This window comes from Lissotriton helveticus, chromosome 4_1, assembly GCF_964261635.1.
Source record: "Lissotriton helveticus chromosome 4_1, aLisHel1.1, whole genome shotgun sequence".
Lineage (NCBI taxonomy): Eukaryota > Metazoa > Chordata > Amphibia > Caudata > Salamandridae > Lissotriton > Lissotriton helveticus.
The window spans coordinates 1,084,155,817-1,084,180,313 of record NC_136063.1 but is presented as its reverse complement, the minus strand read 5'-3'; the positions used below and the strand labels follow the sequence as shown (position 1 = coordinate 1,084,180,313).

The 24,497-nt window shown below is 44.4% G+C and overlaps 1 protein-coding gene across 1 annotated transcript in view; it reads right to left on the bottom strand.

Annotated features, from left to right (window-relative positions):
* The window catches only part of CLPTM1L (CLPTM1 like), a 1,937,019-nt gene that overhangs the window by 583,680 nt on the left and 1,328,842 nt on the right, over positions 1-24,497 (bottom strand). The window contains exon 13 of the mRNA XM_078687677.1: positions 10,980-11,014. Coding sequence (XP_078543803.1) covers positions 10,980-11,014 — 35 coding nt within the window. The remainder of the gene's footprint in view (positions 1-10,979; positions 11,015-24,497) is intronic.

Here is a 24,497-nt window from a genome sequence, read left to right as displayed (position 1 = left end):
TTTGCTATAACTGATTTATATTGCCATCTATATGCATTGTTTTTATATGTTTTATATGTCTTTTACTAATCTTTTATGGTACATTACCGAAATAAAGATTTCTCGAATGAATGAATGAAATGCTTTGCCCTAGGAAAAACAGTTGTGAAGAAGAGAAAGCATTTACATCCTTGTCTTCTTAATGCTTCTAAAAGAGCCATACATTTAGTGAATTTCCTTGGTACTAACTTGAGAACGAATGGGAGCACATTAACTGACAGTGGCTCCCAGCTACTTTGAATCACAGGTATTTGCAATATTTGGGATGAATGAATGAATGAATGAAGAAAATCTTCTGAAAATCAAATTAAATATTGTATCACCATGTTCCAGTATCTGGAGTTTCCGTGTCTTATTTTAACCATTCTGAAGGACTATTTTCTCAAGTACTTGTTGAACTGTCTCAAAACCAAACTAGGGCCTCTTTTTCTAGATTCGTTGGGTAACAGTAAAAAGCTGGAGTAAAAAGCTCAATGTTGCTGGGATTTGGAAATCGCATCTAGAAACCCTTCTAGAAGCATGCAGAGTATTTTTGTTTGCAAAAAGTTGAAGTTGATCTGATATTTTAATTGGTGGAACAAATAGTGTATTTTAATAAATATTAAGGGCATGGCCATCGCAAACTGCCTCTAACTCCTCTTCTCCATAAGAATGTATACCTTTTTAGATGGAAACACAAAATATTGCTCCCTAATGGGTCTGCATTGGAGGATGTGAAGGACTAAGTATTATGTGCCCACAATGTTTCAACCACATTTGAGGCTGATGCTCTGATGATCCTGTGCCTTTCTTGTGCAACTGCTGCTTCGGATAAGTTAAAACAAAGGTATAAAGCCGATGAGATGGTTAGGAGAGTTGCTGGAAAGAGGACTGCTGTTGCATTAAATCACCTGTAGGGCATCGTCATATCTTCCAAACAAGTTATTTCCTTTGAAAGCATTCCACAATACGACTCTGCTCTTTGGGTCTAAATGCAGTGGATCACTGCCAAACTTGTCACCTTAAGACTGCTGAGCTACTCATTTGACAGAACTCTGTAAACAATATGTCCATGCAGCAATCTGTCATTGTTGCACAAGCCTTCTAAGTCTCATGTTAAATGGCTTTGCCTCGGTTTGTTGTCTACTGGAAGTAACGCCAAATAGGGAGCAATTCTCCCTACATCTGCAGATGTCAAAGAAGATATTCGCTTTAATCAATTATTTATCTTTCTTCCATCCTGACCTGGAGTAGCTGTACAAAGGGAATTGGGATTCTGCGTATGGCACTGAGCAGCCTGTGTGACAACAGAATAGGGGTGAGGGTAGCTAGTGAGACAACCTGATGAGTTGTTAGGTGATCTGTATTTTTGTCCGAGAGACACTTACAGACATTTGTGGCTGCATTATATAGACCGCCGAAACCATATAAAGACTATAATAATATGGCCTTGAAGGATTTTCTTGGCGCCACTTTAAATTCATAAAGAAGGGGCATGGCCAATGCTGATGATTAGCACGACCAGAGGGATGAATGTGATGGCTTGGGGATAGGACGCAGAAGGACAATTTTTGAATAGGAAATGTGAAAAAGGTTCTGGAGAACACTGATGTGGAAGCCTTTTGTGTTTCGTTGCTCAAACATTTTATGAGAGAACCGAGGAGCTGTGGGATACGTCATGGCGAATTTGGCAGAACCCCACACCCTGCATTACTTTGGGAGGAATACGTATGAACCAAAATCTACGGCAACGCCATTCAAACCACCCTCCACTTTCACGCCAGGTGCCTATTGTAGGAGTCAACGCATACTAGCATTTGAACAGGTTGTCATGCAAGAAATGATGGCCTCACTGGAAGAAAGACAGTATATCAAGCACAACGTCACCACAGAAGAAAAACTTGCACTCAAGGACCTGCGTTAGAACCACTGTCGTTAAGGCCGCTGACAAGGGTAGAGCAGTGGTGGTACAAAACACTAGAGACTACACTGAGGAGATTGAACAACAACTTAAAGTACAAGAGAGTTACCGTACAACACCGAGGGATCCCACAATGGGCATCAGGTCACTCATAGAAGCACTTACAAAAGAAGGGGTTCGTGAAGGATTCTTGAGTATTCCTGAGAAGGAGTTCCTGAATAACAAGGAGCCTATAATACCTCCCATATACACCCTGCCGAAAGTGCACAAGCGCTTGGAAAAACAGTCCGGGAGGCCGATCATTTCCGGGTGTGGATCAATACTGGAACCGGCCAACCAACTTATTGACCATTTTCTACAGCCCTTGGTCCCGGAAACTATGTCCTATGTGCGTGACTCTATGCACATTATAACACTACTGGAGGATCAGCCATCGATAGCACTACACAATTCCTTTTAACATTGGATGTTTCATCACTCTACACCTCTATAACCCAGGGCAAGGCGATAGAGGTTGTACAGACGTCCAGCACCACAATGGATACCCACTAGCTTCTTAGTTGATCTACTTGAAATTGCCATGAAGCAGAATTATTTTGTGTTCAAGCAACAATTCTATTTCCAATGCAAAGGAGTAGCCATGGGTGTAACCTACGCACCAAGCCTGGCTAATATCTTTATGGACAGCTATGAAGAAGAACACCTGTACACAGACCAGAACCCATTTATCGACTGCATTGCGGTCTGGAAAAGATACATAGATGATGGGATCATGATCTGGTCTGGTACCGAGTTCCAGCTTCAGGATTTCTTCAAATGGCTAAATGAAAGAAGCAGTGATATCCAATTTACAATAAATTACAATCACCTGACCATAGACTTTCTAGACATAACCTTTAAAGTGGACAACAGTCTGCTTTACTGTGACCTCTACAGAAAACCGACGGAGAGGAACACGTTGTTGAAGTACGAATCACAACATCCGCGCAATCTGCGAGACAATCTGCCCTACGGACAATATCTAAGAATGAGGCGAAATTGTACCAAGAGAGATGATTTCTTTCGAGAGACGGATGCACTTACTAAACGTCTACGTGAACGTGGTTACCCATTAGGACTACTGAAACGTGCAAGGAAAGGGGCTTGGCATTGCCCCAGAGAGCAACTTCTAATACCCAAAGGAAAGAAACCTGGCACTGACTGTGAGAAGTTGGCCTGGTATATGATGCTCACTAGTTCTAGTGATCACCTTGTACCATGCCAAGCAACCCTTATGGTGCAGGTTGTAAAGTCAACCTTATAGACAAGCTATCCTAGGGGTAAGCATGGACTAAGCAGTCTTAGGCTAGACTCTGTAAAGGCATGTGAAGCAAGCTGTTTTACCATACACAATCCCTTGAATACCAAATGAAAGGACACCACACAGATATATATTGAAAATATATATAGATTTATTTCTACAAATAACCCTGATACTCTTTATGAGCACAGAAGCAAATGCGTTAAAACAAAACACAGTTTAAATACACAAAAGTTGCACAATTATGGATGAGCCCTAGGGGCCACCTAAACCATATACTAAAATAGTGGTATAAGAACCACTATGGGGAAAGTGAAGAGGCCTAGGGCCTGGGGAATCGCTGGAGCTGTTCGGGACTAGCAGTGAAGAAGTCGGGAAAGGCCCGCGGGACTCGGGTGCAGTGCGGAAAGTGCACGCAATACCAATGCAATGTCAATGGTGCGTAAAAGTTACAAAGTTAGTTATTAAGGAACCTTCCGAGTGACCTAGAAGGATGAAACTTTAGACACAGACACTAGAGGTGTATACCAGTGTGGGAACACCGGCGTTGCTGAGTTACCTCACCCACAGGAAGCGGGTGCACAGGGTCGAAGTAGTGTCGGGTTTCGTCACGCAGGTCGATGGTGCTTGGAGCTGAAGATGCTGCAGGCGGCTCGATGTGAAGAGTTCCGGTGGATCCAAGGGTGTATCTGAAGAGGTGAAGACCTGAAAGCAGAGGGGACAATGTTCAAAGTCACTAGCCAGTGACTACCGTGGAACCAGGAAGGAACCAGGCGATGTCGGGTGCAAACAGGTGATGTTGTGAAGATTGTCTCTGCAGCCACGTGGACACGAAGAGGTCAAGGACGTCCAGGAGTCGGTCACGAGCTGTCCCACGTAGGCTCTCGCTGATGGCGGTGTCGGCAACTTGATTGGAGCAACCAGGCCTTGGCTAAAGCAAGCCATGCAGGAAGTGATTCAAGCTTCTCGCTCGGACCAGCAAGGTCAGAGCGGGTGCTCCTTTTCAGGGGAGCAAGGGCCAATATGGAGCAACCAGACCAGCGGTGTAGTTCGTCGTTTTCGTCGCCAAGATGGCCGCTAGCCACGTGGCAAGTGGCCGGGATGGCGCGTCGAGTGGCACGGTGCAAAAGGGCCCCACGCAGATCGTGGAGATGCTGGGGGGCTGATCTTTGGTGCAAGGGCTGCTCGAGGTTGGGGCTTCTCAAACCCCAAAGCACAGCGTCGAGGGTGCCTCAGGTGCTGCACAGTCAGCTTCTCGGGGGTCTTTCAAGAGGTCCGGTCCCACGTCTCTCGGTGCCTCCACGGGTCCCTTCTTTGCAGGGACTGTGGATCGGGCTGTGAGAAGTCTGGGAGTCTGGGTCTTGTCAGGCTCTGGGCTCGGGCTCCGGCGGGAGGCGGCGGCAAAGCAGACGTCGAGTTGCTGGATGGTGCCTGTGTTCACAGGGTGGCCACTCCTAGGCCACAAGGGAGATGCTCTTCAGTCTTCTGTGCAGCAGAATGTCGAAGTCCAGTCGTCTTCTTAGTTTCAAGTTGATTCAGGATGATCTGAAGTCTCAGGACACAGCTCCCACTCTTATTCGAATCTGGGGGGCCGGATCACCTACTAGGTCCCTCCTCTGGGCGGGACCAGGAAGGGGGGTGGTTACACCCCCTTTCCTTTGTCCAGTTTCGCGCCAGGACTGGGGCTGGAAAGCCCCAGCACCGGTTTGAACTGGCCTATGCACAGGGACACCTTGTGTGCCCCAGGCATGTCTGATTCTATTCAGCCCTGTCCTACCCAATACACAAAATCCTGTCTGGGGTGGTGCTAGCACCTCCCCAGGCAGGAAACCCTTTGTCCAAGCTGCCCTCGCTGGAAGGACTCCCAGCAGCAGGAGGTCAGACTTGTGTCTGTGGTGGCAGCATCCATTTTGTGATGCTGAGGCTCTGTTTAACTTTAACCGGGGTTCAGGCTAGGTACATGTCGTGTCCCTCTAGAAGGGTGGAATGCTACCCCCGTCGCCAGAACTGGCGAGGGGGTAGTATTCCAATTCGTATGACACCTTACTCGACATGTTTTGATAAAGCCAAACCCAAGATAGCATTTAACCGCGAGGTTCATAATGCACTTAAGAGTATATGGTATGGCAGTATCATGAAACAGCTAAAGGACATGGTTCCGAAAGCTGCAGACAGGCTCAGCTCATGCCAGAGCACCATCTCACATATTTCCAAGCACTCTGCCTCCAGGATTGATGAGGCCTTCCATAGGAGTGACTGATAGGAACATATGTGTCCATTTTAGGTTAGGTATAGGCATACTACACCTAAGTAAGGGGTGGTTACACCGACTTACCCCAGCTGAATGATCAGCCAGTTGTGTCAAATATGGAGGCCAGTCCAGGGGTGGCACAATACGTGCTGCAGCCCCTGGTAGGCCTTGGAAGCACCTATGCCCTGGGTACCTGGGTACACTGTTACAGGGGCAAATAAGGTGAGCCAATTCCAATTGTGTATGTACCTAAGGTACATGGAGTCCATTTTAAGGAGAGAGCAATTAGCCTGGGGCCCTGAATAGCAGGATCCCAGGCCAACTATGTAAAAAACCAGCTAAACACCAGGCAAAAAGTTTGGGGGTAACCATAGTCAGATATCCACCTTCCTACACTGACAACATAGTGTGCGTCACGAATTGCACTTGAAAAGCAACAACATAAAGAAAATCGTCACGAAGTACTGGAGTCTGGTCGCAGCTGAACTTAACACCAAAGAAAATCCCTTGTTTGCTTTCAAGAGAGGAAGGAATGTGAAAGAGATCATTGTCAAAGCGTACCTTGAACCCCAGAAGCAGCCGGATCTACCGGACCAACTTGGACTCCCGCCTATACTGGGGCATTTTAAGTGTGGCACATGTAAAGCTTGCCCCCTGTGCATGGAAGGCCAGGCATTCATGTACCACAGCAAAACATTCAAATTGCCCTAATTGACGAACTGCAACACTGCGAATGTCATACATAACTCTGTGCCCGTGCAACATACCATATGTTGGTCAGACCACTCTGAAGGTAAAAACGAGTGTCTTGCAGTAAACGGTTAAGCACACGTAATCTCTAGGGTTATTGTTTATTAAGAATGCTGTATGCTGATAGCACAGATTGTTACTTTAAGCGTAATAAGTAAGAATGGCATAACTTGTTAAACTGTTTCAGCAACTAAGGTTGATGGCGTTTTTATACGCTTACAGAGGGAAAACGCTGGTTACGGAAGGGATAGTATGGTGTGGAATGGGGCGCTGTAAACAACCTAGTGATTTATATTGTTATGTGGTAATAAGCTCAATATGTTAATGGCAATACATTTGATTTTAACTTTACAGATATGAACCCCTGACAAAGGGCCATAACGGCTTGAAATGCATTGGGTTAAACATTTGTATTTACTTTTGAAACAAAGGATTTTACATGCTGTATTAAAGGCAATTAGGCATTATTCACGCACTTTAAAATTGGAATCACCTTGCTTTGAACAATTCAACAAACAAACAATAAAACAAAAAATATGAAAAATATGACCCGAAAACAGTGGATTGTGGATTAAATTTGGTTTACGATGAAGTTCATCATCCAAAATGGTGTGATGCATCCTGGGGCTGATAGTACATTGTTCATCAGTGTTTTGTTTGATACCATACACCTGACACCAGGTCTTTCCAGAGTGTTGTTATTATATATATTTTTATTATTGTTTGTAACAGGGCTGCATACATTTGCCACTTTTAAGACCGTGATATCTGGGACATTTGCGTCTTCATAAGTGCCCGAAAGACCTATTTGTCACAGCTGTAAATGAGCATTAGTAACATCACGAACTGTAAATGAGTTCAAGCCTAGAGCATTTGAATAACACGCGTGTAGGCTGTCACATGTTCACTCTTGATCTTTGCCAGTGTAACACATTATTTTTAATCATGCTACACCACCAGACATTAGTGTCATACATAACATGCGTCTTTACCATTGTTTAGTAATCCACAATTCATAATTGTTGTATTCTGTGCAAATGTTTATGATCACGCACTGTATATGAGTTCAAGCTCAGAGAATTTGAATAATACGTGTTTAGGCTGTAACACGTTCATTCTTGACCTTTACCAGTCTAACACTGTATTTTTAATCATGCTACACCACCAAACATTAGTGTCATACATAACATGCGTTGTTACCAATGTTTAGTAATTCGCAATTCATAATTGGTTTATTCTGTGCTAATGTTTATGAATAAAATATTGGTAATCGTCCTTGCCCTTGCTGAGTCACTCATAGTTGTAATTGTTCCACGCACTCTTGTGCTCCATTTATATGGTATTTACTATGTGTCCAAACATTCGTCCTTGTCAAACGTGCCCATGCGCCTTCGTAGACCAACACTCATTAGTCACGCTCCCAAGCTCACGCGCATTGTGTGTTATACTAGAGGATGCCGCGTCGACTCTAGGCAACCGCAATAGGTAGTGTACGTGCATGCGTCCTCGCGGCAATGTCAATTGGCAGCAGTATATTTAGGCAGTCATGGCGACCCTGCCTTCCTGACTACATGCAGGATTTTGATGGGACTGCGGACCATCCAATCGATCGTTATACCTGACTCGACCAGAATTCCGGTAAGCTCACTCAGCCCCTTAATTTCCCCTACCGTGGTTTCTATATGGGTCACGATTATCTGACTACCGGACCTTACTTGCTCCCCGGGCCACGAAGTGCCGTAGTCACAGGAATAATCTCGCTAATCACTTCTCATTCCGTACTAATCAGGCACTCCTCGTTTGTGAGAAGTTGGCCTGGTGTATGATGTTCACTATTCTAGTGAGCACCTTGTACCAGTCCAAACAACCCTAATGGTGATTGGTTGTAAGTCAACCTTATAGACCAGCTATCCTAGGGGTAGCATGGACAAAAGCAGTCTTAGGCTAAACTCAAGAGGGCATGTGAAGCCAGCTCTTTTACCATATGCAATCCTTTTAATACCAAATGAAAGGACACCACACAAATTATATATTTTAAAATATATGTATTTATTACTAGAATAATCCCCTGTACTCATTAAGAGAACAGAAGCACAAGCGTTAAACAAAGAACTTCATATAACATACAAAAGTTGCACAAATATGTATAGGCCCTGGTGGCCCTTAAAACCATATACTACAAAAGTGCTATAATAACCACGTCACGAACAATGGTAAGGCCTAAGACCTTGAGAATCGCTGGGGCTACACTGGACTAACAGAAGTTAGGACGGGGCGGCCCACAGGATGCGGGTGCAGTGTCTAAATGCACACGCGTGCACCAATGCAAGTCAATGGTGCGTGAAAGTTGCAGTTTTGGAAGACTTCCGACTGGACTAGAACTTAACCACTTAAAACTAGGACACTAGGGATGTAAATCTCTACAGGAGCACCGTAGTGCTGGCGTTACCTCACCCACAGGAAGCGGGTGCATAGGTGTCAAAGTGTGTCGGGTTTCGTCGTGGAGTTCTATGGAGCCTGGAGGAAAAGATGCTGCAGGCAACCAGGAGAGAAGAGTCCGGTTGGATCCAAGGGTGGATCGAAGATGTAGGGTACCTAAAAGCAGAGGGGACAGAGTCTGGGTCACTAGCCAGTGACCAGGATGGAACCAGGCGATGTCTGGCGCAATCAGGTAGTTGTCGTGAAGCTTGTCTCCGCTGCCACATGGACCCGGGGGCATCGACGATGACCAGGAGTCGGACACGGACTGTCCCACGAAAGCTCTCACTGTCGGCGGTGTCGGCTTCCGGATTGGAGTCAACAGGCCTTGGGAAATGCAACCCACGCAGGAATCGAAGATGGCTTCTGAATCAGACCAGCAAGGTCTGATGGGCTGCTCCTTTTCAGGGGAGCAAGGGCCAGTCTGGAGCAACCAGACCAGTGTGTAAATTCAAAGGTTCGTCGTCACAGAGGCCAATAGCCAACGGTCAAGTGACCGGACAGACGCATTGAGCAGGAAAATGCAAAAGGGCCCCACGCAGCACTCGGTGAGTGTGGAGAGGTGATCTTCAGTGCAAAAGCTGCTCGGGGCTGGGACTTCTCAATCCCCAATGCACAGCTTCGAGGGTGCCTTGGGAGCTGCACGGGAAGCACTTCGCTGGCTTTCCAAGATGGCCGGTCCCACGTCTCACTTCGCCTCCACGGGTCTCAGCTTTGCTGTGGCTGTGGATCGGGCTGTTGGATGTCTGGGAATCCGGGTCTTGTCGATCTCTGTCGCTCGAGCTCCGGCGGGAGCTGCAACAAAGCAAACCGGTGAGCGCTTGATGGTGCCTGCTTGCATAGGGTGGTCACTCCTTGACCACAAGGGAGATTCTCCAGTCTTCTACGTCGAGTAGGGTGTCAAAGGGTCCAGAGTTTCGTATCAGAGTTTCAGTCAGGATAAATCTAAAGTTTTGGGACACAGCTCCTACCTTTATTCCAAATCAAGAGCTGGATTACCTCCTATGGGTGGGACCCAGGAAGGGGGTGGTTACACCCCTTTCCCTTTGTCCAGTTTCGCGCCAGAACTGGGGCTGGAGTGCCCCAGCACCGGTTTGAACTGGGCTATGCATGGGACACCTTGTGTGCCCCAGGCAGTGTCTAGTTTCACTCAGCCCTCCCTGCCTCAATCCACTATCTCCTGTCTGGGCTGGTGCTAGCACCTCCCTGTGACAGGAAACCTTTTGTCCAAGCCTCCCCTGTCAAGTTTCGGTCAGCAGCAGGAGGCCAGACTTGTGTCTGTGACCGCAGCACCCATTTTGTGATACTGAGGCTCTGGTTAGTTTTAACCGCGTTTAAGTAAAGTAACATATCTTCTCCCTCTAGAAGCGTGGAATGCTACCCCCGTCGCCAGAACTGGCGAGGGGGTAGTATTCCAAAGTGCATGACACCTTACACAACATGTTTTGATAAAGCCAAACCAAAGTTAGCAATAACCGCGAGGATTACAATGCACTTAAGAGTATATGGTATGGTAATACCCTGGAACAGCTATAAGGACATGGTTCCGAAAGCTGCAGACAGGCTCAGCTCATGCTAGAGCACCATCTCACATAAAACCAAGCACTCTGCCTCCAGGATTGTTAAGGCCTGCCATAGGAGTGACTTATAGGTGTATGTGTGTCCAGATATAGGTTTAGACATAGGTATACTATATCTAAGCAAGGGGTGATTACACAACCTTGCCTCAGCTGAGTGATCAGCCAGTTGTGTCAGTTTGGATGGCCAGGCAGGGGTGGCAAAAGATATGCTGCAGCCCCTGGTAGGCCTTGGATGCACCTATGCCCTGGGTACCTATAGTACACTGTACAGGGGCTCATAAGGTGATCCAATCCCAATTGGTGATCTACCTAAAGTACATGGTGGTGAATTTAGAGAGAGAACAGCAGGGCTGTGTGTCTGATTAGCAGGCCCACAGCCACATTAAGTCGAAAACCAGTGAAGCAAAAAGCAAAAGTGAGGTGACCATAGGAAAGCAGACTCTACTCTTATATATATATATGTTGTTCCACTCTCCTTTCCTGCTTATTTTTCTGCTACCAACACTGAAAGTTGTCTCTGCCATTGGCTGTTTTACAGCCAAATAGTCTTTTGTTTAAATGTGTGCAACACTGTAGAATGTGAGATCACAATGCAAAAGGCTACCAAATATATGTATGTTTCACACTAATAAACTCCCACAAGAACTAAAATGGAAAAAATATACTGCAGGAAATATTTACCATTGACAAAGCTGTTGATCAACCAGGAATACCAGCTGTAATGAAAAGGATGCAATGAGATGTTTTTTCATTGATAAATTAAAGCCATAAGAAAACATGTTTTCTATCACAAATAAACTCCTTGAAAATAATAGGGCATTTTTTTCTCAACTGTAAAACGCAAGTAATATACACACAAGTACACATACACAAATTTGAAAAGCGTATTCTGTTTTCAAGAATATGAGGTGAGACAAGAAACAAAATGTTTGCATTACTTTGGGTAGTAGTAGTGAATACTTTATTTGGTTCTCCAGAAACCATCAAAGTATACAAAAAAAATATTGCAATACATAGGTAACATAAAAAAAACACTTCTAGTTCATAAAACAGTTTCTATTGTAGTTGCAAAATTAAACCACTCATATTAAATACAATAAGCTCCCCAGAACTAAATACATTGTAGTATATTAATAAAAAACACAGTATATAAAAGATACTCTAGTCAAAGGGGTGCAATTCTGCATACCATGTAGAAAAATATTCTAAAGTATCAAGTGCATATCACATTCAGCGCTCCGTAGAATTTTAAATAAGTAAAATGCATTACACATGTATCCAAATGGTATTTGTGCATGCTAAGACTCAAGTAGAATTTTTCTAAGAATCTTACTACTTTTATAACAAATTTTAGCTAAGAGGTGAGTAACTACAAACACAATTAAGTGAGAATTGTCACTTTTCAATATTCTCTGGGCAAAAAGATATCTGGTTACCCCGAGAATCAGACAAATCGGACGTATCCATTTTCTGCAGGAGTCTAGATAAACAGAGAAAAAAAAACAGCAGACCACAGGCTGTGCAGAGGCTAGAGGCCAATTCTTTTCTCCATTTACTAGTGGATCTCAGTAGGAGACTGCCCAACCGGAAGCACATATACAGGCTCTTGGTTAAAGACGCGGAGATTGAGTCGTGAAATGGCTCAGAACAAGGGGTAATCTTGAATTTCAGGTACTTGTTAGGAGGCCCCTGTCCCCAGCGCCTAAATTGTGGTCTTGGATATAAACCCAAAAGCAGGTCTTTACACTGCCCAAGTCATCTCTGCGATAGATTCCGGATCATCCCACAATCTCATCAAAACCAATTTATAGAACCAATCCAGAACAATTTTTAACCAGGGTACTGGATTAGAGTTGATAGTCTTTACTAATTCCTTGAGGGAGTCTCAATAATCACTGAGCTTAGGTGTGCACCAAAGGCACCAAAGGCAAACCCACTACACTAAAGGTTTAGGCAGGGCCGGTCCTAGGATTTGTGGGGCCCCGGGCAGGATAGGAACATGCGAGGCCCCTCTAATTTGCATAAGATGTAATGTCACAGGAAGTGACTTCAAAGCAGTGTCAACTGACCATTCATTTTCTGGCAGTGTTACAGCAGCTTTGCAAGAAGCTACTTTTCTAATGCGGATATCACTGAGATGGCTACAAATACAAATATTAGCCCTAATACAATAAGCGAGAATATTTTTAAAGCTCTATTATGTGGAAATACAACACGTCAAACTGGGTTGGAAAGCTAGGCCTTTATCTCTCCAAAACTGATGTTTCCAGATTAGTGCATGAATAAAATTCTAAAACCTATTGCCTCATAGATATTCAGTGGGTCTTCAGGTGACTCCCCGGTACTCCAGTTGCACCAGTGAAGTTCATGGTTAAGGCATTTGGTTTAAACAGGCAGGGGCATCAACACAAAGGTTTACATGCTACCTTCACTGCTCATCTCTCCCCAGACTCATTAAGTTTTTCACTGGTTCTGCCCCATTTACATCTTTTTTCCATTTTCATCCTTCTGAACACTCTTTTCACACTGATTTTGTGCCTCTTACATCCCCTTTTTCCATTCAGGCTCTACTCTTATTCTCATCGCTCCTTCAAACCATATTTTGTGGATTTTGCCCCTCTTAAATCAATATCTCTGCCATCCTGAGCTTTGTCGCTCCTCTTTCTCGTTATGTCTCTCTTATATCCACCTTTTTCCTCCATGCTGTATGCCTCATCTCTGCCTCTCCCCCTGCCTCCTACTTTTCTTATTGATTCTGGCATTCTACACCCACCTCTCACCATTCCCTCTCTCTTCTCTGTGTAAGGTGTCTTGATTGTTCCGTCTTTCTTACATCTACCTGCCCCATCCATGTACTGCCCTTGACCTCTCATTTCTTCCTCCACCCTCCTAATGTTTTTTTGCTGGTCTGTCCCCTTAATATCCACCTCTCCTCTTTGAACCCCCTGCCTCTTACCTTGTCTCATTGTTTCTTCCTCTCTTACATCCGCATCTCACTTCCATACTCTACACTTCACTTTATCTGTGGTACGGTCTCTTACCTTTCTCACTAATTCTGCCTCTATTACACCCACCTCTTATCTACCTGCGGAACCCTTCATCTATTCACAGCCTTTAACCTTTTCTCACTGGTTCTACCGCTCTATAATATACCTCTCCCCTGCCTCTCTCCCACAGCCTCTTACTTGCTCCTTGTTGTCCTACCCTCTTACATTCATCACTCACCATTCCCTCTCCATGACACTTAAGTTCTCCTGATGGTCTGATACTCTTATATCTACCTCTCCTATCCAAGCACTGCCTTTTCACCTTTCATCTTTCTCTCCAGCCTCAACTGTGTTCACTGGTTCTGCCCCATTTATGTCCAACTCTCCCCTCCATGCTCTACTCTTTATGTTTTATCTCTCTCTCACCTCTACCCTCCATTCTCTGTTTCTGCCCCTGTAGCTTCCGCTTCCCCCTACATGCGCTGCTATTCACCTGCTACTTACCTTGCTTCACCTCGTGTGCCAGGACAGGTCCCTGCAGCACAGATGTCTCCACAACATTTCAGGGGGCCACCAACACATCAGGGGGCTACCATTCAGCCCAGGGCCAAATGAATATCTGTGAGATGTGGGAGTCTCAGGGCCCCATTATCACATTCTGCAGAGCAGGACCCCATCGTTTCGTGTTACATCTCTGCTCGTGTTACTTTACATCATTCTCTCTCCTCCCATCCTCCCACTCTCCCAAAGCATCTTATCTTTCATTTTTGCATGCTATTCCTTGTACCTAACCAAGACTCTTCCCTTCTCCCGTTGATTCTGCCATTCATACACATCACTCCTTTCCCATCTCCCTTTCCTTAAGTGTCTTGTTCTTTATAGCTGTTTTGCCCCTTATGTTTAGATCTCCCCTCCCTGCTGTATACTATCAGCTCCCCCAGCTCTTCCCTTCTTTTATTTATCTTATTTCTTTTAGATGTGCCTCTCCTTCGATACTTTTATTAAAAGTAAAAGAGAACACCAGACGTACAGATGCACCCAGGAACATGAGAATTAGGGATTTCAGATGCGAACAAACATGATTCCGGGGAGTAGTGCAACCTTTTCAGATGTATAAAACAAGGCATGGTGTGTGGGTGGCTTTAGGGGCTATATAACTTGGGTGTATCTTGGAGGGTTCATTCACTCACCTCAGGTGGTAAGGATGGATGTGGGGTCACCCCTCTGTCCCTCCCTCCATCTGAATGTTATCATCTCTATTCGTTTACACACCCAATTGTTCATTCTTCCTTCGTTTCATGTAAATTACATGAAAGTAAAAATCACCAGGCGCTTATACTCAACTGGAGTTACTACTTATGTTTAACTGTTTTTATGGTCCTTTTGAATGCACATGCTTGTTTGGAGAAAAAAATACAATAAAAGGGAACTGTTAAAAAAGAAAAATAATACCCTTTTCTCCGTTTTCTGCTCTGCTCCCTTTTCCTTCATTGAAAGTGAGCGGCGCCCATCGTGACATGAGGTCACTTGTTTTTGTGTTGTGAGCCCTGCAGGGTGCTCTGCTTTACATTGATGCAGGGGCAGGGCTCACTTCACACCTCAAGCCAGTTTAAGCATCTGCCTAGCCCCTGTTATCATGTAGATGCGACGATTAAGAAAAGAGAAAGAGGTGCCAGCAAAGGACGGCCAGAAACCCAGCCCTGCCCAATCTGCGGCAGCTGAAAGGGATGCAGAAGTCACATTACTCTTTCAGGCCATGGCAGCAGGGCACAGGTGAGGGGGCCCCCGCCTTGGGCCTTGCACGCTGTACGATGGCTGCAAACGCCAAGGGAGGGGGCTGTCCATCTGGAATTCGTACAATGGCGCATTTTTAAAAGGATGATGGACTCGTGGGAGGCCCCGTGGCAGTTAGAAGGTCGTGGTGCCCTGGGCAGCTGCCCATACTGCCCAGGCCCTGGGTTTAGGTAAAGCCAGATCAGCTATTCTTTTCAGGCCTAGATCAAAAAAGAGCGGGTCAGAGCAGTGCCCAAGCAGAGATAAAAGCTGCCAGGCAAAGCTATTCTCTACAGAGGTCAGTTGATGAGTATCTGCGTAGGCCCATACCTCTGCACCAAAAAGAGCAGCGCTTTGCGCCTTAGCCCAGTAGACCTCCAGTGCCAGGGAGAGCTTGTCTTTTTGTACAGCCTTAAAACGGCTCTGAATCTATATTTGATTAACAGCCTGCTTTTAGTGTTTGGGCTAACCATTTGAATGTATCTGTCAGTCTGACCCCCAAGCAGTCAAAACTACGTACTTTGGGTAATAGTCAGTATGCCTAGTCTGTATTTCCATTTTTCAGTCATTACATCATGACATCATGAGGAATATTGTCTCTCCACAGACACACTGAAGTTCCTCGATTCACCCCGTAGGTGTTTTTGCCTTTCCATGAGTAAACGTTTATGTTTGTTCCACCCACTCTGCATCCTTTAATAGTGTAACGGAACAATATATCACTTCCTGATAACATCAAGAAGACATGCACAAATGCTCTGGATGGGCTGGTGAGAAAGCATGAATGAAACAAGTTAGAACAGACTAGGCGTAATGAGGATTACCCAAAGTAATAAACATTACTGAGTTTGAATTAATCTTTATTGTTTGATTACTTAAAACCATAATATATTTTTTTAAAGCGAGTATTTCATGTATACAAAAAGTTTAAAAGAACAACATGTTGGTACTAAAGAAGTACAATAATCTAGCTAAAAAATGGGTTAAGGTAAAATGTCCTGAATTGATTAATTGCTGTTGATGTCCAAAACCTTGGATGTCAGAGGATCGTAGCATCATTTTTAAAATCTAGAAAGGAACAGCCAGAAATAAATCTTCAAAAGGGTTTTAAAATGGGAGCTGTGAGCAATTAAGATTAGGGAAGAAACAATGTTCGGATAAACAACACAGGATGATCAAGGGTTCGTAAAATTGATCAAAGAGCAGCTTGGTGGTGCAGCCAGAGGCAAAGGGATTTACGGACATTTTTCCAAAGTGTTTTGGCCGCTCTGGTAACAAATTTAGTGAACCCAATGTTCAGCCTCGTGTTTTCTGGGTTCATGGCAGCTATTACTGCCTGTCGGCATGTTCGAACTCCTGGTTTGTTCCATTCGTCCCGCAGCAAGGTCCTTCTGTCATTAGGCAATGCAGGACATGCACAGACTATGTGCTCCATCGCTTCTGCTTGCTTGCACTCCCTACATTCGGTATTAACACTAGGGCGCCGCCATTCAGGTAAGTGCTTTAAAAAAGGCCATTCGCCCATCGTCAGTGCCATAAACTTTAGCTTCCATAAAAGTGCATACGTGCTTGATAGATAAGGTGATTCAACCCCCGGTTTGAAGTCAGAAATAACTGCCCAAGAGTGTTTCCTTCTAGACAGTTTTGCCCTGTCAGAATGAAAAGACCAGAGACGGACATTTCTCTTGATGGCAGATTTTAACGCCTGCTGGGATGGGTTTGTTACCCAGTATTCCTTGACACCGAGTAACTGCAGGGAATGTCCCAGAATGCGCCGATTTTTTGGCTGGTCAATACTGCGTTTCAGAGTCTTGCCTCCAGGCTACCTTCCAGCGAGTTGCACAAGCTTTTACAGAGCTTGATGAACGAGCCGGCCTCGACGCCATGGTGATCTAATAGGCCGAGTACAAGCCTTAGTTGGGCTGGCGAGGAGGATCTTGGCAAGCGCCATGCGCGTTTGAAGATTTTGGTAGTTAATTTGTTCAATGTAATACTGATTGCCCCCAACTTGAGCTCATGCCCGTATGATAGGGAATTAGTGATCTTTGCCTTCATTGCCGTTAGCAGTGGAGTTAAACTTGAGTCAAGGAGCTGTTTCGCTGAGTCAACCTCGAGTGACAGGGCTTTAGCCCATACCACTTCTTTCTGCTTTAAAAAGGAACCTCCGGAATCCAGAAAAATGCCCAAGTATTTGTAAAAGGATACTGTTTCGATGTTTTTGCTGTTGAAGAACCACCGCCTCTCTGCTGCTTCCGCTTCCCAAAGGTGATTGTTTTTGTTTTTGACAGATTTAATTCAAGGGAGTTGTTTTTTGTGTAGGGGAGCAGCTGATCAAGTAGCCTCTGTAACCTGACCCTTGTGTGACTTAGTAACACAAGGTCATCAGCGTATAGCAGAATGCTGGTACGGGTTCCGTCTATTTGAGGGGGGTGGGAGTTAACGTTGTCAAGTGAGTGAGATAAGTCCGAAATGAAGGGGTTAAAAACGAGTGGGGCTAACACGCACCCTTGTATGACTTCACTTGCGGTCTGTATATTCCTTTAACTATAGAAGGCCTCTCCCAACTTTATTCAAATCCAGGTGTTTGAGTAGAGTTGGATTATGGCTTTTAGAAGGGTCAGCGGTATTTCCCAGCTCTCTAATTTTTGCCATAGGCAGCCTCGTGGGACCCGATCAAAGGCCACTTTGAAGTCGACGAAGCAGCAGTGGAGTTGAACACGTTGGACTGCTGCTTTTTCCATCAACACGGATAGTGCAAGTAGGTTGATTGTAGTTCAAGACTTAGCCACGAAGCCGGTCTGCTTACAGGGGAAGCGCTTTGTTGTTTCTGCCCAGACTGACAGCTCTTCCAACACGATACTAGCATAGTATTTAGCTTCAACGTCTAGAAGAGCTATCATCCTGTAGTTTTTGGGGTAGTTTCTCCTACTACCTTTACAGATAGTGTGGGTGATGGCTCCTTTCCATGACTCCGGGATGTTGTGGTTAAGCCTGCAGTATGAAAACAGGGGAGCCAAGTGTTCCGAATACTGGTTTACATCTGATTTAAACAGGGCCTGGAGACGGTCATTAGGACCGGGAACTCCTTCTAACCTGGCTTTACAAATTCTGTGGGTAATATTATTTCTGAGTACTTCAGGTGCAGTCAAAATCTCTATCATGGTATCTTCATGCTTGTCCTTTCTGTCATTTATTGTTGCTTCCTGAGCGTGATTGACTAATTATGCCCAGTCTTGCTTATACTTTTGGCTTCAAGTGGTGGTGGCACTGATTCTGTTGATGGAAGGGAGGTAGAATGACCATCCCTGCTAGTATGATCGCTAAAGTGATTTGTTAAAAACAGGGTCCATTCTTCTTCGCTTATGTTTGTGCTACCATGCCCGCTTCCGCCTAGTGGCCCCCTATTCACTAGCGACCAAAATGACTTTGTGTTACTGCTGCATCTGTTTCTTCCTTGCTTTATTTGTGACATTGTTAGGCTATACCCCTGAAAATAGGACATGTTGGGGCAGAAACATCACCCCTTTTTAAAATAAAATTGAAATACAAACAAATATTTCAAAACATACACGTGTGAAATTAATTGAACAACAATACTGTGAAAGACAACATAGCCAAACTCACAGCTGCAACTCTAGTGGCCATTGGCTGCAACTGATGATTGATACAGGTTACTGATAAGACCCAAGCATCGGCCAGGCAAAGGTAAATTATACCTCTAACTGAACAAATGTGAATAACAAGAGGAGGTACTGCTCCCTTAAAGTCACATGCTTTAGCAAATTACAGCTCTGACCCATCTACTCATCGTGGACACAGTTGATTAGGCCCCTTCCTCGAAAATCCTAGATTCAGAAAAAGTGTTTTGTGGGATCAGATTCCAGCAGTGTAATCTAAATAGCATATAAAATCTCTCTTAACATCCGACCACCTGAAGGAGACATCTTTTAAACCAAATACCTGATCCAAGTGACAACCAGATATAAATTGGGTAAAAAGGACAGGCCCAGATGAAGTCTCAATGCATTTGCTAAGATACGTAAATACTGAGCAGAGCATATTGAAGAACTCAAATTATCAAGATATACCAAGAAAGATATAGACACTAGCATATTACCATGTAAGTGACACACTTCCAAGGAACTGTTCTCATTGGCTCGAAAGGAGACTTCTGTAGAAAAATAGGACCAAAGAAAGGTCTAAATATATGAAATGTTGCTGGGCAGAGAAGCCCTGGGACTACTGCTACGTAAATATAATAGGCGTTATTATAAGAAGATGCGCTACAAGGTCTCTGATAGTCTGTGGGAATTCTGGAAAAGAATTCGCAAGACGCTAGTAATCCCTAAAATTAATTATTATACACCTTTATGGAATTCTAGCATCTTCCCACAAATCAGCAATGACAGGATGGGGACATTATGTGAGCAACAGGGGGTCAAAAGAACAAGAGATGTTTATGAAGGAGATAATCTATTGAGCTTCTTAGAGATACAGCAGAGATTTGGAATTCCATCAAGTCAGGGTTTTAAGTTTCTCCAAATTTCTGGCCTGCTGAAGAACATCAGACCCCGGATTATTCCAGGAGGTCAGATCAGTATGATCGACTACCTGTTAAGAGGTGGATGTAAAATTAAAGTGATCTATGGTAATTCAGTGTCTAGTCTACATGACGACCTGGAAAAAAATTAAATGACCGGGGCAACTAAATTAGCTGATCCGGATGTGGATCTATATCAATCTCTACACTTGGCCGATAAAGTATTTCGATCTTCAAATCTGAAAGCCCAACATTATAAGACACTATTTAATCTGTATTTTACCCCTGTCAAACTGTATGATTGGGGTAAAAGAGAAGATGGCAAATGCCCAAGATGCCATAAGAGTCCGGCTAATCTTTTACATATGTTTCATTACTGCGATAAGTTGACTACAATCAAGGGGGTGATCGAACATTTTTGAGAGGGGCTGCTAGGTTTCAAGATCTACCTATCCCCTACCCTAATGATAATAGGAACCGACGGCAACCTGGGCCTTAATAAGGAGAACGAACCTCTCATATTTATATGTGTAGCTGTTCACCGGCTTTTGTTAGCTGCCGGCTGGAAAGATGCAGTACCCCCGTCTTATCAGATGTGGCTGGCAAGGCTTTTGGGGATCTATAACATTGAATCCACTCTTTATTCACGCAGGGGTAGAATGATGAGGGAGTGGGGGCAGGATCTGGAGACTAATTACTGGCTGGGTCACTCCCATTATTTAGTTTCAATGCTCTGTTAATTTATGTGGTATAATTTTGACATGATCCAGCAAGGGGATGGTGATATATGGTTTAGCAGGATTAATGAATTTGCTGTTTTACCGCGGTGTTTTAATTGCTGTTTTAATCCCTCTTCTCTGTAAAATACTATTTTTCTCTCGACTATTCACTCTGGATGGATTTTAGAAAAAATATATGATTGGATGAAATGTATTTCTTTATGTCAATACCAGGTCTATTTCAATAAATAATATTTATTTAAATTTTTTTTTTTAAAAAAGGCCTAAAGGAGTAAGTGTAACCTTTCTGGAAGGATTCGAAATGAAAACTCTAGGAACCAGAGAATCCAGGATCTCTAATCCACCTAATGAAGCCCAACACGTTTTAATGGCCATCTGCTGTATCTTTAACGTTGTGGGTTAAATACATGTAGAGTCTAATGCTCCTGTTTACATTTGTAGTGAATCCTTGACGAAGGGCAATAGAACTGGCCCGAAATGCATTGGAGACTTAACACTATCGAGGAGAATTATGTACATATTATGTACATATTCCTGCTTTAGAAAATGAACGTCCGGTTGGACACGTCTATCGCATTAGAATTACAAATACATATAAAGGTGGTTCCATGTGACTAAAGAATGTGGAGAAGAATTTTGAACTGAACTAGAATAAAAGAAACACAACGCAGTCTAAGTGTGGTATACTTTATTGCAACAGGCACAACTCAGAAGTGCTTCTGGAAAGGGAGCTGAAGCATGCTCCCTCCACTCAGTGTTGTACTATTACCTCACGTGGTAGATGGGCGTACCACGAATCCAGGACGCACGCATAAACCAGCTTCAAATTGATTACCAACGGGATAAAAAACGGAGTGCACTCGACTTCCTATTCAGTGTGATGTATCTTTAACGTTGCCATCATCAAACATTTAAGGAAACCTCCAAACGTTTTAATGGAGGACAGGACAGAGACTTAACACCTTTCAACAGGCACTATAATTGAAAAGAGACACCAGTGCTGACTTTCTTAGTTGAAAATCTTTTGGTTTGTTGCATGGCTATATCTGCTTCACTAGAAAGCCCCATATTTAACAAGACTAGCCTTTCAGCTTCCATACCATCAATATCAGCAGGGAGAACTGAACCTCTGTCAATATTAGCGACTTGATCTGACTGGGAACCACAAGCAATCGGCAATAGGGTCCCTATGCCATCGCTAACAATCGGGAAACCTAACTCCAATGTATACAAAATGGTGTACCTATCACCACCCCTGCCCCCTCCTGGTGGATATTGCGCAAAGTTCAGGATACAATAGGAAGGGGGCAAATGCATAAAGACATCTCCTTGAGCTAATTTTTCACTTTTGCATCCACCCTCTCTTTCAGAGGACCCTGAAACCTGACAAAAACCTCAGAAACGCACTGCTTGTTTTGTTGGTGAACAAACCTATTACCATGTAACTGGACTGACTGCAAATACTCTAGAACACCTCCATGAATTAATGCTCTAGATACTGAAAAAACCGTGATAAGATAATCTACGTAAACATTGTTGACCCAACAATGGTTGAACAGGCCTAGACCCTCGAGGTCTGGGTTTTCAGAGTAGTCAGACCCTGAATCTTGTTATAACCTACTTGTTGATATAGGCTTTGGCTACTGTATTTTCAGTCTTGACTACAACTGAATACCCATTGATGTAAGGAGTAAATGTCATCAGCCCCATTCCCACAGCGTTTAGTCCTCTCAAATTTGAGGACTTTGCTTTTTCTGCACGTCATGAAACAATTGATGCCCAAAAGTCCTGATCACCCAAAGCCAACCTTTACTGAAATGTCGGCTCACAAGCAGTCAGGGCTTGGACTACTTTTTGTTGTCCAACAGCTGAAAGTGAGATTTCTCTCCTGTGGAGCGTGAGGGTCCCATAACACAACCATAACATTTGTTTGAAGTGAAGCCTCTGGCCTGGACCCCAAATTCCTTAACTTTGTCAAAGTTAAATTAGAATTTGTCCTGAAAAGGGAAAGCAAACTGATTCTGAATTCTTTTTTCAGACCATTTAATTGAATTCATTACCAAACAGGTATTTTCCTTGAAACAGCATATGAAAGAGCAATCTCTCCTGACTGACGTACGTATGTTATTTTATGATCCAGATATTATACCTGCCAGTCCACTTCTTGTTCTATCATAGATAATCATCCAGAACAAATCTTGTTCATTACTCATGCGCTGAAATCCGGCTTCAATGATTGTGATGCATAAACAGAGTATACCACAGCTCGATTGGATCTAGCAAATAACTGCTTTAATCTTGTGGTCAACTAAATCCCCTTCAATCCAAGAATCGTTATTCCATCATATCAAAACTGATCATAAAAATTTAACACATTACAAAATACACAAATTAAAAGAAAACAAATATATAAAGTTTGTTAAAAATTACATGCCATACTATAATACCTTGTTTAAAATTCCACCAGTAAGACATAAAATACAATATTGCATTAAGTGATTTCTACAAGGGCCTATGAAAGTCAAGGGATAAAATGCAGTTTAGAATGAACAACCAATAGTTACAATAACAGTCTTCCTCTGACGTAGGATACTTTTCAAGAAGCAGCAAACTGAACAACATGTGTCATAGTCATTAAGTTGCTGTGGAAAAAGAAATGCAGCTTTACACTTAGTAAACTTGTGCCTATGCAACAGGGGCCATACGAATCTCCTAGTATAGGGAAGATAATAATTACAACAAAAAAACCAAAGTGCAATAAAGTCTGAGTTGATTGTTCATCACATGGGAAAAACATACATATATCAGCAGGGGAGTATTGCCCTCATGGAAAACATAACCAACATATCATCCCTGTTGGACTTAGCCCTTTTGGCAGGTTCATCCCTAAACTTTTTGCCTTTCTCCCTGCCTTATTTTTGACATGGTGTTAGTGGTTTTAGGCCTCTGGGCACTTTAGCACTGCTGTCCAGTGTAAAGTGTGTGCGCTCTCTGTTACATTGGTGAGATTGGCCTGTCCTCCCATAGGAATGCATTGGGGATTCCCTAATCAGTGTGTCAGTGGTAATTCCTGATTGTGAGGAGCAGAGTGATTGAGTTTAGTATGTATGGAATTGTAATATTACATGCTGCGCAATGGTGTGCGCAGATTTGCTATGACTATTTGGGAAATGCCACTTTTAGAAGTTGGCATTTTTGTGTGCTATGTGTCTGCCTGCCTGATGTGAATTGCATGTCTGGCTTGGAGTGACAGGGGCTGGGAGGTGCGTGTGGCTCCAGTAGGGGCAGGGTGAGTCGGCACTAGGATGAATGGGACATCTGTGCTGGGAGTAGTGGGAGGAGTAATCCCCAGACTCTGAATAGGACTGTGCCCAGCCTGTACAATGCTGGCTCCGCCCCATGTGGTGTGTCTGATCACCTAGCCCCCACCTGACGAAGGGGAAGAGGAGCTTGGAAAACAAAGTGCTCCAAATCCCCCCTGAACCAGTTGCATCTGGAGCCCCAATGCCCTGTACTGCAGACAAAGAGATGGTGTAATATAACTATAGGGGCTGTGACCCCATGTCTGTGCTGTGCTGGTGCTGTTCCTGACCTTGCTGGGGCGTGCTGCTGCTGGGGCCCAGGAGGAATCGCCATGAGGGCTTGCCTCCCTGGGCCCAGCATTGCCCCCTTGCTCTCCAGGGACTTGTTGGGCCTTCTAGCGCTTTGTGAGCGCTGTGCTTTATTATTCTTATTTTCCCCCAAGGAGGAGGAGAGCGGGGGCTGCGCAGTGCAGAGCTGCAGCACTTTCAGAGGGAATCCGCCTCGGAGGGATTCCCCTGTGATGCCGCTTTATGGATATACCAAGCGGGTGCCCACCCCGTAATTGCGTGTTTCTGAGCGGGAGCCCACCCCACTTTATGGTTACTTAAAATGGCGGGTGCCCACCCCGCTGGTGCTTGATTTTATTTGCGGGTGCCCAGCCCGCAATTTGGGAGAATTCACCACCGCAGCCCGATCGGCCCGACCCAGAAGCCAGGCAGAGTCTGCCTGACTCTGGGCGGGCCCAAACCAGGAAGAGGCTGCCGGGCCGCCAATGGCAGTGCGGCCGCCCGGCAGAGCGCGGCCGAGTGAAAACCTAGGGTCAGGCGGGGCTCCCAAGGGCGAGGGTGAGCCCCGA